Source organism: Tachypleus tridentatus, chromosome 1 (assembly GCF_004210375.1).
Source record: "Tachypleus tridentatus isolate NWPU-2018 chromosome 1, ASM421037v1, whole genome shotgun sequence".
Classification (NCBI taxonomy): Eukaryota; Metazoa; Arthropoda; class Merostomata; order Xiphosura; family Limulidae; genus Tachypleus; species Tachypleus tridentatus.
The window spans coordinates 19830164-19843838 of record NC_134825.1 but is presented as its reverse complement, the minus strand read 5'-3'; the positions used below and the strand labels follow the sequence as shown (position 1 = coordinate 19843838).

At 29.8% G+C, this 13675-nt stretch overlaps 1 protein-coding gene across 3 annotated transcripts in view; it reads right to left on the bottom strand.

The window, feature by feature from the left end:
* Positions 1-633: 633 nt before the first annotated feature.
* LOC143244171 (uncharacterized) overlaps positions 634-13675 on the bottom strand; it is a 47360-nt gene continuing 34318 nt past the window's right edge. For 2 of the 3 annotated variants that reach the window (XM_076488367.1, XM_076488376.1), the window contains exons 4-5: positions 9981-10147; positions 634-3384 (exon numbers count right to left, since the gene is read on the bottom strand). In XM_076488367.1, the coding sequence (XP_076344482.1) occupies positions 3304-3384; positions 9981-10147 (248 nt within the window). In that variant the 3' untranslated portion in view covers positions 634-3303. The remainder of the gene's footprint in view (positions 3385-9980; positions 10148-13675) is intronic. The other variant, XM_076488387.1, reaches the window with a different exon arrangement.

Below are 13675 nucleotides of genomic sequence, written 5' to 3'. Positions count from 1 at the left end.
AATATTCAGAGGTTAAAACAATGAAAATAAAGTAGCAGTGTTGAAAAAATGTGTTTCCTTTAACATAAACAGAGATGCCAACTATTTCTAATGACTGAGCGTAATGTTTGTAGACAGATCGTGATTATGAATGATCGCATTGGTGTTTCTGTGCCGCTTAGAAAACGAGAAATACCCATCTACGCGAGCGCTGATTGGCTGACAAGCACTGATGACGTAACTATGGATTCTCCCACGTACCCAGTATGGAGAAGCACCGCACTCAAACTATTGGTAGACGTCGAAGAGACAAATATTTTTTATTATTTCAAGCACAAACATGATTATCGCAAGTAGCCATTTGGACTATCTCTGTTATTTATTATCAAAATTTATTTGTATCTCACTAGAAATTTTCTTTTCACCCCTTTCAAGCCCTGGGGGAACAATTTATCACTTTATTGTATAGGTCTATGTAATATATAATAATTTTGGAGTTGCAACAAGTCGTAATATTTGTCTATATGAGCGTATAGTTGCAATGTATACACCAAAATTGTAATGATTACGCTCAAATCGTAATGGTTGGCATCTCTGTAAAATATTTGGCTGCAAAAACATTTATAGACAAACAGTGAGACAGAGAACCCAATGAAACATAAAATCATATCAATTTATTACATTTCAGCTTCAAGGAAACATATCACGACTTGACAACAGCGTCTTTTTACTACACACATAAAAGATATATAATTATAGGTAAGTACACAACAACATTGAAATCAGTAGCAATTCTTCACTAATGGTACATATCATATGAAAGGCAAAGCAAAAGGAGGATGACATATAAATAGAAAACGTTCATCGCTACACAGAATGAAATACCAGAGAATGTAATTCGTATACAACAGTGTTAAAATATGATACGGATTTCAACTAATGACATAACCAAAGACCACATCTTCAAAGCCAAAAAACAACAACATTGTAAGGATATCACTTACGACAAATACTAAATGATCTTTAGTCGAAATAAATATTTTTATGAACTAATTCAATATTTCGAATGTTCGCGCAGAGATAAACAAGGGCTTATCTACGCTAGATATCTATTACTTTGAACTAATAAATAAGAGGAAAAGTACCTTGTCAACAACGCCCACCAACATCTCTTAGGCAAAGTACCTTGTCAACAACGCCCACCAACATCTCTTAGGCAAAGTATCTTGTCAACAATGCCCACCAACATCTCTTAGGCAAAGTATCTTGTCAACAACGCCTACCAACATCTCTTAGGCAAAGTATCTTGTCAACAACGCCCACAACATCTCGTAGGCAACTCTAAGCTATTGGTTAGTTTTCAACGTCACTTTTTTAACGCATCAAGACTCCAAAGTGTCATGAGCGATTGTTGTTGTGGTAACGAGACGCGAACAGGGAACCCTTGAATCTACAGCTAGACATGCTAACAACTAAGCCCAATCAGGTCCTATTTATTTAAGACATCCTCACCCCGCACCCCACACCAACAGTGGTATAATGGTATATCTGCGGACTTCCAACGCTAGAAACCGGGTTTCGATAGCAGTAGTGGGCAGTAAACAGATAGTCCATCATGTAGTTTTTTGCTTAGCTACAAACAAACATTTAAAACATTTTAATTCCATTTTGAATACATATTTATAATAATTTGAACATTAAGTTTCTTTATAATAATAATAATAATAATAATAACAATTTGTAAATAACACCAGTTATAATTTCTATACATGTTTTACAAATTCTATAGCATTTAAAGCACGCATACTAATAGAAAGCTCCAAAGCGCATGATAGTACACTTAAATTATTATCAACAACGTATGATAAACTTGTGATACAACACTATAAACTCCATCAATAAATAATCTTGCCATATTTTCTTTAGTAAAGAAACATATTCTGAGGAAGGAGATACTGAAATTATGTTCTTAAGAACATGCCTTCCTCATAATAAAGATCCAATGTATCTCTCTCGCATTGTCAGAATAATGCGTTAAAATACTTTATAAGCAAATGTAATAATATTTGAAAATTTAAACAACCAATACGAAGTGTTAGTATGTTTTAACTTTGTCATACAAAATTGTTTGTACATTCATTAGCGATTTTTTGGTTATCAGCTGAAGTGTATAATAATTATTAAATTCAACATATATATATATATAATGAAGGTATAAGTCATTTGTGGAGTCAAAATTACACGTCTTATTAAGGCTCTATAAAACTGGATATCATAAAAGGTACAAGGTTTAATACTTCTGCGGTCTTTATGGAAACAAAAATCTACGTATATCTCTTTTTATACGTGTATGTTATAAGGCATTAAATATAGTAATGTATAGCTTGATAATATAAAAACACCTTTTTATTGAACGCCTATTAAAAAAGCTAAAAGGATGAAATGGTTTTAAGCTACTGTTAAAAAGAGTTATACATAATGCTAACACCTCTTCAATGTTCAAAACTAATAGTAAAATGTATTACGCACAATAATAACATCTCTTCAATGACCAAAACTAATGATAAAGTGTATTACTCACAATAAAAACATTTCTTCAGTGTTCAAAACTAATGGTAAAATGTATTACGCACAATAATATCATCTCTTCAATGTCCAAAACTAATGGTAAAATGTATTACGCACAATAATAATATCTCTTCAGTGACCAAAACTAATGGTAAAATGTATTACGCACAATAATAATATCTCTTCAATGTCCAAAACTAATGATAAAATGTATTACGCACAATAATAATATCTCTTCAATGACCAAAACTAATGGTAAAATGTATTACGCACAATAATAATATCTCTTCAATGTTCAAAACTAATGGTAAAATGTATTACGCACAATAATAATATCTCTTCAGTGACCAAAACTAATGGTAAAATGTATTACGCACAATAATAATATCTCTTCAATGTCCAAAACTAATGATAAAATGTATTACGCACAATAATAATATCTCTTCAATGACCAAAACTAATGGTAAAATGTATTACGCACAATAATAATATCTCTTCAATGTCCAAAACTAATGATAAAATGTATTACGCACAATAATATCATCTCTTCAATGTCCAAAACTAATGGTAAAATGTATTACGCACAATAATAATATCTCTTCAGTGACCAAAACTAATGGTAAAATGTATTACGCACAATAATAATATCTCTTCAATGTCCAAAACTAATGATAAAATGTATTACGCACAATAATAATATCTCTTCAATGACCAAAACTAATGGTAAAATGTATTACGCACAATAATAATATCTCTTCAATGTCCAAAGTTAATGGTAAAATGTTTTACCCACAATGATAATACTTCTTCAACGCTCTTTATTTCTTGAAGTGACAACTATGAATTATAAAAAAACTGTTTTTGTTAATAACAACCAAAGTTAACAAAAAAGAAGATAAAAAAGTTCAAAAATACAAGTCAAAGAAAATGATATATTTAAAAATGGCGTATCCTTATGAGGAACTCCACAAATCAATGGTTGTCGCAAAGATATTTGACAATGAAAATGTTAAATTTCCTACAGAACAGCAAAACTTCATGTATATATAACTGTATTCACATTAAAAGTACAAACTTTAACATCATGTTTTCATAGCATTATTTAAGAAATGTAGTTGAAAAATATAGACTATATAAATATATCCTTTGGGCGATTGCATGTTTAACCCTAATGGCCAAGTCAGCACAGATTTAATGCTATTTATACATATACACACATAGAGCGTACGATCAGCCTTCATGAATCGTTTAATATGTTATAGCCATAAATTCAACTTGTAGAGTACAGAGACATTTACTGAATGTTGTTAAACTTTGTAATTACGTTCAAAATATATTTGAACACACGCCTAGGTAACTTGAAGCTGTAAATAAACATTATGTACTAGTTTCATATACTACATTTACTAAAGTATAAAAATAGAATATTGTATAATATTTTTAGGTGACTCAATCTATTTATGGTCTTAACACTTGCCCTTAAAAACAGGGACCATATTCTGTTACATTTATAGCAGTACGTCTGTGAGTACTGAAAATTGACGAATGAAAACAGCTATGTTCGGTATTCTACTGTGTTAATATGTGCATATACAAGTCTATACATTTTGGAGGGCTGTTATATTAAATACATACCAGTACTTGAAGCATAACAATTGAAGAAAGGACGCCAGAAGGTTTAGACAGAAGTTCGACTTAGAATAAATGCCAGTAACAAAACAAAAGATTCTGATGTTCTATGTTAAAAATAAAGTCTGCATCAAAATATAATTTTTTAAGCTAAAATAAAATTTTAAAAAAATATAAAAGAAAATAACTTTGAATAGTTTAATACTGGAATAACATTTGGAAATACGAATAGAGCAATTATATAACACAAATGAAAAATAGTGATTTCTTATTGTACATATAAATAGTTTTCTTGTACATACAAGGTAAGAAATACGTGTTTTTTCCTTTTTTTTCTATCCAATCAACAATATTGTAAACGTATGAACTATATTAGCTCAATATTGTAAACGTATGAACTATATTAGCTCAATATTGTAAACGTATGAACTATATTAGCTCATTTTACAAAATAAATATTGCAAGTTTGTTATGCTTACGAAACACTAATGCGTATGTAAGTATTGCGATTATCATAAAAATACAGCCACGATTTATAGAATGAAGGCTATTATGGGAAAATAATTTATGAATATCGAGGTTTTATTTTAATTAAAAGTAGGACTAAACCTTATAGGTTGAGGGTATGTTGTGCTAAAAAACTAGTGTAAAAATATTTAAGTTTTTTTATAATTAAAGTACAGCCAACTTCTATAAATTAAGTGTTTGTTACACAAAGAAAGACAAACTAGTCTATAGATTTCAAGTTATAAATTTGAAATATATATCATACTTAAAAGATTTCAGGAATTATCTTCTCGACTTGTAATCTGGTATTCATTATAATGTTATTTTGATCAAAAAAGATAAAAACGGTGACATTACAAGTCCAGAATTTTCACTTACGTATTGTTGTCCAGACAACACGGTTTTGAATTATTTGTTGGGTTACTATTATCTGGAGAATATTAGACCTATAACTGAAATTCTCTTTACAATGGTTTTTAAGATTAATAAAAGAAACAAGCTGTTGAAATATCAAAGCCGTTGGGTTTTGATTGGCTGCGAAATCGGAAATTTCATTTCATCATAAAACGATTCTGAGGCCACACACAAATTTATTGAAATATCTCATTTAACATATAAATTAAAATATTAATATTTGTGTCTTATTACTAAGTTTTACAATAACAATGTATGTATTAAGTATTCTAACACGTTTAATGTGTAAATGATGAAATTTTAAGATAAATTGTTCACAATGTACGTTCGAAATATTTGAAGTATTATAAAGAAGAAGAGATTTGGTTTCAAGATACTGTATGTTAATCTAAAGTTATAAGTGATCATACAAGTACATATAACGAGAACAAAAAATACATTTTCACTTGTTAATTTTCACGACAGATCGCATTTATAAACTCTGGAATTTCTCATACAAGATATAATTAACGAAAATTCTTAAATTAAGTTTTGTAAGTAATGTAAATATTTATTTGCTGAGTTATCAGAATGAGTAAACTTAAAAATAAATAAATCGAAAGATCAAACTCAGGTTCATGCAGTTTTTTCTTCCCCACAAAATAACCTTTGAAGTTTAGATGTTATAAATACCAACCAGCATAAATAAAATATTTAACTCTTAGTGTAAAGCTATTCTTAAAACTTTAGAAGACTGGATTCTCTTTCTTAAGCAGTAAGAACTGAGTCCACAGTTTAGTTAAATTATTTAATACGACGATTGAGAAATATCCAATAATAATGGAGGTGAGACATCGTAGGTTCATTTAACGACAATGCATAGAACTAACAAAAAAATACAGTTTCATTTAACAAAAACCACTTCCATTAGTAAATTAAAAGTAATAAAAAGCACCTATTATATTGTATTTAGTATTATATTATATGTATTAGTATTATTATATTGTATTTAGTATTATATTATATGGTATTTAGTATTATATTATATTGTATTAGTATTATTATATTGTATTTAGTATTATATTATATTGTATTAGTATTATTATATTGTATTTAGTATTATATTACATTGTATTAGTATTATTATATTGTATTTAGTATTATTATATTGTATTTAGTATTATATTATATTGTATTAGTATTATTATATTGTATTTAGTATTATATTATATTGTATTAGTATTATTATATTGTATTTAGTATTATATTATATTGTATTAGTAGTATTATATTGTATTTAGTATTATTATATTGTATTTGGTATTATATTATATTGTATTAGTATTATTATATTGTATTTAGTATTATATTATATTATATTAGTAGTATTATATTGTATTTAGTATTATTATATTGTATTTAGTATTATATTATATTGTATTAGTATTATTATATTGTATTTAGTATTATATTATATTGTATTAGTGTTATTATATTGTATTTAGTATTATATTATATTGTATTTAGTATTATATTATATTGTATTTAGTATTATTATATTGTATTTAGTATTATATTATATTGTATTAGTATTATTATATTGTATTTAGTATTATATTATATTGTATTTAGTATTATATTATATTGTATTTAGTATTATTATATTGTATTCAGTATTATATTATATTGTATTTAGTATTATTATATTGTATTTAGTATTATATTATATTGTATTTAGTATTATTATATTGTATTTAGTATTATATTATATTGTATTAGTATTATTATATTGTATTTAGTATTATATTATATTGTATTAGTGTTATTATATTGTATTTAGTATTATATTATATTGTATTTAGTATTATATTATATTGTATTTATATAGTATTATATTATATTGTATTTAGTATTATTATATTGTATTTAGTATTATATTATATTGTATTAGTATTATTATATTGTATTTAGTATTATATTATATTGTATTTAGTATTATATTATATATTGTATTTAGTATTATTATATTGTATTCAGTATTATATTATATTGTATTTAGTATTATTATATTGTATTTAGTATTATATTATATTGTATTTAGTATTATTATATTGTATTTAGTATTATATTATATTGTATTTAGTATTATATTATATTGTATTTAGTATTATTATATTGTATTTAGTATTATATTATATTGTATTTAGTATTATATTATATTGTATTTAGTATTATATATATTGTATTTAGTATTATTATATTGTATTTAGTATTATATTATATTGTATTTAGTATTATTATATTGTATTTAGTATTATATTATATTGTATTTAGTATTATATATATTGTATTTAGTATTATATTATATTGTATTTAGTATTATATTATATTGTATTTAGTATTATTATATTGTATTTAGTATTATATTATATTGTATTTAGTATTATATTATATTGTATTTAGTATTATTATATTGTATTTAGTATTATATTATATTGTATTTAGTATTATATTATATTGTATTTAGTATTATTATATTGTATTTAGTATTATATTATATTGTATTTAGTATTATATTATATTGTATTTAGTATTATATTATATTGTATTTAGTATTATATATTGTATTTAGTATTATATTATATTGTATTTAGTATTATATTATATTGTATTTAGTAGATCTAATTTGTTCATAGCCCCGTTTCTTTAGAAGAAAAATAGAAAACCAACATTCAATACAAACGATTTTCAGGAAAAGTAACTCACGAACGAGTTAATAGAATAATTACTGTAATGCCTAATGTAATGGACCACATTCATTTTAATAATCAAATCATGTTACACTGGTGGATCAAAGTAACTGCGGCTCTCTCTGAGTTTTTGTTCAATTTCTTGAATACAAATAATTTTAAATACATTGATTTTCGGTGCAGCAAATTCAGAGGTCAAATGTTATTAATGTAACTATTGGGAACATATTTCGGAATCTATTGGAGCTATAACACATATATTTTGGAAGAAAAGTTATATTTTGGTCATTAAAGATGCCCACATTCACGTATTCATTTAACTAATACAGTTGTATAAAGGCTCAAAAACTAACATTCACAGGCTTGTAAAGGCAGTATCTAAATATGATTTTTACAACAACAAATGTTTACTGTTCTTTCTTCTATACTGTGTACATGTGTAGTACTCATATACAAATTCATCCAAATTATCTCATCGTGTGTCTTACCTGAAACAATTTACCTTTGGAATAAGGCTACACAAATTGAAAGACAACTTTGTTTGTGTATAAACTGTTTAGGTTCAATCAAGGTGTAACACAGTATAACTAATAGTTTTATGTTTTCTGAACTACAGAAAACGAATTTCAAGCTAACACATTTGTCCTTTTAAAAAATCTATCTTTTGTTTATCTTTATTTCTTATTTTGAGTCAAAATATATATAAAAAAGTGACTAATGATATATATCTGTCGAAAAGATTTACTTTGAATATATTCTTGAAACTATTGCATACAAACTTAAGATATTAACTACCAGAAATATTATGACAATTTCTCAAACATCAGATGAGCTGCTCCAAACAATGTTACAAGAGAGGTAAACGTTCCGTTTTCTTCAGACACATCCTGCCTGTAACATTAAGGGGTTTCCAAAGTGTTGATCCTTTAACCTGTTCAGTGCAGTAGACGAGATAACTTGTCCAAGCCGATCAGTAACACAGTGCCACGGACTAGTTAATTCTTTCTCAATAATACCTAACTTCAACACTAGATGTCAGCACCATACGTACATTTGACCTACTTACATATTGTTTCACTTTCGATCCAAAATGGCGTCACGAAAAAGGTTACAAAATGAAGAAGCATTAGAGTTGTATTTTGAACTTGGTTCAAAGTTGCCGTAGCAGCTGAAATACTTGGCAGTCAACAGGTTAAAATCAAAACTTTCGTTATGATATTTTTATGATTATTATTGTAGTCTCAGTACGTTTCTTATCATAACCTTCTTTATTTTGTTGTTGCTCGAAATATCATTCCCAACTCTAGTGTTACCGGAACGTTTGGTATTAAAACATAAATTACTTTTGTCCCGTAAAGTAAGTCATGTTTACAACAAAATAGCATTCCAAGACAATAAGAAGACAATATTTCGGTATTAAGAAACAAATTAAGCAACATAATATCAGACTAATTTACAGCAACAATACTTTACGTAAGGGAATCTTCTAAGAGATGATCTACGACACCTCGTGGTTAAATTTGAAAATCAAAATCAAACGTAACAGAAATAATATTTTTCAGAGAGTTCATTCTTTAACAATACTAGTTAATTTCGGAGAGTTATAATATTCAAGCCTTATGGTGTTAATGGGAAATTTCACCTTTTTATAATCTATTTTAAAAGTGTTTATAATTTCATCTATAGCTGCTTTATCAAGTAAGGAAAACGTGCCAAATTTCCTGCTAAGGATACTTCCGTTTGTTTGAATAACAATATTAGACACAAATATCGTACCTGAATAATTAAGCAACCTTCACAATAAACGTAATGAAGGATCAATTGTAAAGACAGATAGCCCCATCTGAGTTTTATTTTCTGATTTATCCAGTCGTTTATTTCAATGTACTTTGAATTGAAATAAGAAAGAGTATTTAAAATATTGACTGGTAAAAGGCTCTTATTCAATATTTTGTAAAAAAAACAACACATAATTTGAAATGAAATGAACGACAACCAGAAGAGGGCACTAGTAAACATTAGATCTTGATCGAGTACAAAACGCCAACACTTGACATTCAAGGGCTATTTAACTTTTTTCCATACTAGTTTGCCGTAGTGAAAGGCTCTGGAAAATTAATATCTTTTGAGAAATTCCAATACAATTATACTGACCACTGAATAATACGTTGTTGACAGCTGACCTTCAGCTGCTGTGTTACAAAAATCAGAGTCACACGTGCAGCGTTTGGAGCTCCAGCCCTGCTTGGTGTCGTTCGTACACGAATGTGTAATAGCAACACCATTCTGCACGCAGTTCCTTCTCGAGTGTTCCAAAATCCCTAAAATAAAAACAAGCCAAGAAATAAAACATTAGCACGATAATTTCTGTCTGACCTTTTATAATGACAGCTATAAACACTTAGGGAGAAAGTGGTGGGAACAGTCTTTTTTTTTAGCCTACTTAATGTGAGTACTCACGCTTATTTATCGCAGAAGGGCAAACTCAATTGGTATATTGCAATACGTGTAACAATTATCAGCAGCTTAACCAGGATAATCTGTTATAATAACAGCAGAAATACTTGCTAGTCAGGCAGGTGTAGCCACTAGTACCTGGAAAGGCTACTGGTCATGCGGTCTTTTCTGGGAGTGTTTCATAGTTGTACAACAATGTAGTCATACTTGACATTCAGTAACGTTCACTTTTCGTGAGAAAAGATATTAAAATTTGAGTTTAAAAATGAAACATTGTCACAACATTACATCACAGAATACACTGTATTAAAGTATTTCTTTGTATACACAGTTATCAATAGACCTGTCTTGCTTTCCTGTTACAACACTCATGATATTTTCAGTAAAGAAAAACAATTTTTTAAGTTTTTTTTATTGTTTTATAATTGAAACTTCCTCCTTTTTTGTAATTTTTATCGGTTAAATCTGAAACATGTCATTTGTATTAAAATTTTAATTGTTTCGTTTATTTCTCAGCGATAAAAATATTACTTAGTTATGACTGGTGCGGTAGTTTCCGAGATCCGAGTTTTGAATGTATGCGTTGCAAGCTCCATAAAAATATGTTCTGTTGTTTTTTTTAATTTCGCGCAAAGCTACTCGAGGGCTATCTGTGCTAGCCGTCCATAATTTAGCAGTGTAAGACTAGAGGGAAGGCAGCTAGTCATCACCACCCACCGCCAACTCTTGGGCTACTCTTTTACCAACGAATAGTGGGATTGATCGTAATGTTATAATGCCCCCACGGCTGAAAAGGCGACCATGTTTGGTGTTATGGAAATTCAAACCCGCGACCCTCAGATTATGAGTCGAGCGCCTTATCCACCTAGCCGAATTTATTACGTTATTTACGTTGCGTATTAATATTTCAAATAACCAGAAATTTAAATTTAGCAGTTAATTAAATGTTAATGTAATGTCACACACAATTTTATTTCTTAATACAAATAACTTTTAATATACAAAGCACGATACAATGTACAATAACGGTTATTACAAATAATGGTTTATATACAACAGTTTTACAAACTTGCAAACAATATTGGATCTTATATCTGGTCTGGAATTGAATCTTTTATCGACGTTCACGAATAGCAAATTAAGTCTTTGTTAAAATACCTATACATTTCATTTAACGGCTGGTAAAGCTTTTAGCGCCCGTAAGTTTTCACCAGCAACATTATCAAATGTTCTCGTCGGAATTCTAACGTCCGGAGTAGTCCACTGAAGTTAAAACAGTTTGTAATTATCGAAATCTATAAGCGTTCCTGGTCAAATTTTGTACTTTTCCAATTAATAGTCCTTTATCTCAATTACAGCTCCCAAGGTATATAATACACTTACTGTAACTGACTAATAATATTCTTCTGTTAATATCTGTCGGCTTTCATAAAATCACACGATGCTCCAGAACGTTCAACATTGTTCGAACACGCTTGGGTTTTCGTAAAACAACAATCGTTAATTGGCAGAAATCATTTCACTACCCAATTAGTTGACCTTTTGACCTTTGGCCACCAAGCCACGCTTATTTTTGCTATTTATTAGCTAATAGAAGTATGTATTCAAATACATATCTCTATATATCCTTGGAAGGTAATATAATTTTAAAATACAACAAGCCACTTCGGGTTTGACAGACACTTAGGGGCGCTCAGAAATTTTTGTTTCTGTTCACTCTTCAAATCCTTTCACTTTGAACTATAATAGAAAAGTCATATTGTTGCACTAGCCCCATCTGGTGATCTTAATCATTAATTCACCGCCTAAAATCCTAACCACTACATAGATTACAAGTCAGCCTAAAAGGCAAAGTTGTAAACTTAAACTTAAAAAATACAGGGAAGAAACATCAGAAGGAATACGTCTTTTTTTTTCTTCAGTATTTTAATAATCACACGTGACAACACTTTTATTGCAGAAGACTTTAAGGTCAAACTACTTGTGTATTACTGTGAACATGAACGAACAACGTTATACTGTTAATTGTTACTCCCAATGACACAAGGATGAATAAAATGTTTTTATACACAAAATAGAGCTTTATTATTATTTTATACATATGATACTGGGCTCGGCATGGCCAGGTGGTTAAGGAACTCGACTCGTAATCCCTGTCACACCAAACATACTCGCCCTTTCAGCCGTGGGGGCGTTATAATGTACGGTCAATCCCACTATTCTTGGTCCAACAGTCTTACATGAGAAGCAGAGCTGTTGAAAAGTACCCACCGATCTTCAAGCAAATCTGTTCGGCAAGCAGCCTGTGAGACAGGAATCCCAAAATCGAGCCTCCATCGCATGTTGAAGCACGTTCATTGGAAAAGTTTTATTTCGGTATAAGTCAACGCTCTCATTGAAGATGATCCTGACCAGATAGTTGAAGTTGGTGGCTGGTACCTGGCAAAATCTGCAGAGGATGCACAGTTTCCAAACAAGATTGTCTGGAGCGATGAAGCCACATTTAAGTTAAATGGCTCAGTTAATCGCCACAATTACACCTACTGGGCACCTCAGAACCCGCATGTTACGTTTGAACACCACATAAACTTATTAGGGGTTGCAGTGTGGTGTGCTTTATCAGCGCTGATCTCGTTTATCTGAACTGGCTGCAAGAATCCCTCGTGCCACGCGTTGAGAAGGAGTTAAAGATGAGGGGTTTTATTACCAGCAAGATGAAGCACCTCCCCACTACCATCGTTATGTGAGGACCTATCTTGACGAAAATTTGCCGAACAGATCGATTGGGCGAAGAGGTGGCACTGAGTTTCCCCTACATTTATCTTGTTTGTTTGTTTGTTTTTGAATTTCGCACAAAGCTAGTCGAGGGCTATCTGTGCTAGCCGTCCCTAATTTAGCAGTATAAGACTAGAGGGAAGGCAGCTAGTCATCACCACCCACCGCCAACTCTTGGGCTACTCTTTTACTAACGAATAGTGGGATTGACCGTAACATTATAACGCCCCCACGGCTGGGAGGGCGAGCATGTTTGACGCGACTCTCAGATTACGAGTCGCACGCCTTAATGCGCTTGGCCATGCCGGGCCAAAAGTGTGTTTGTGTGTTTTTCTTATAGCAAAGCCACATCGGGCTATCTGCTCAGCCCACCGAGGGGAATCGAAACCCTGATTGTAGCGTTGTAAATCCGGAGACATACCGGTGTACTAGCGGGGGGCCCACATTTATCAGACCTCACGCATCTGGACTTTTTTTTATGATGATACATCAGAGATAAGATTTATAGCACAAAACCTTTCAACGATCAATGAACTGAGAGCAGCAACTGAAAGAGAATGAATCCAAATACCAAATGAAATGATTCGTGAAGTTTACAATTCCATCTGTCCGCGTTA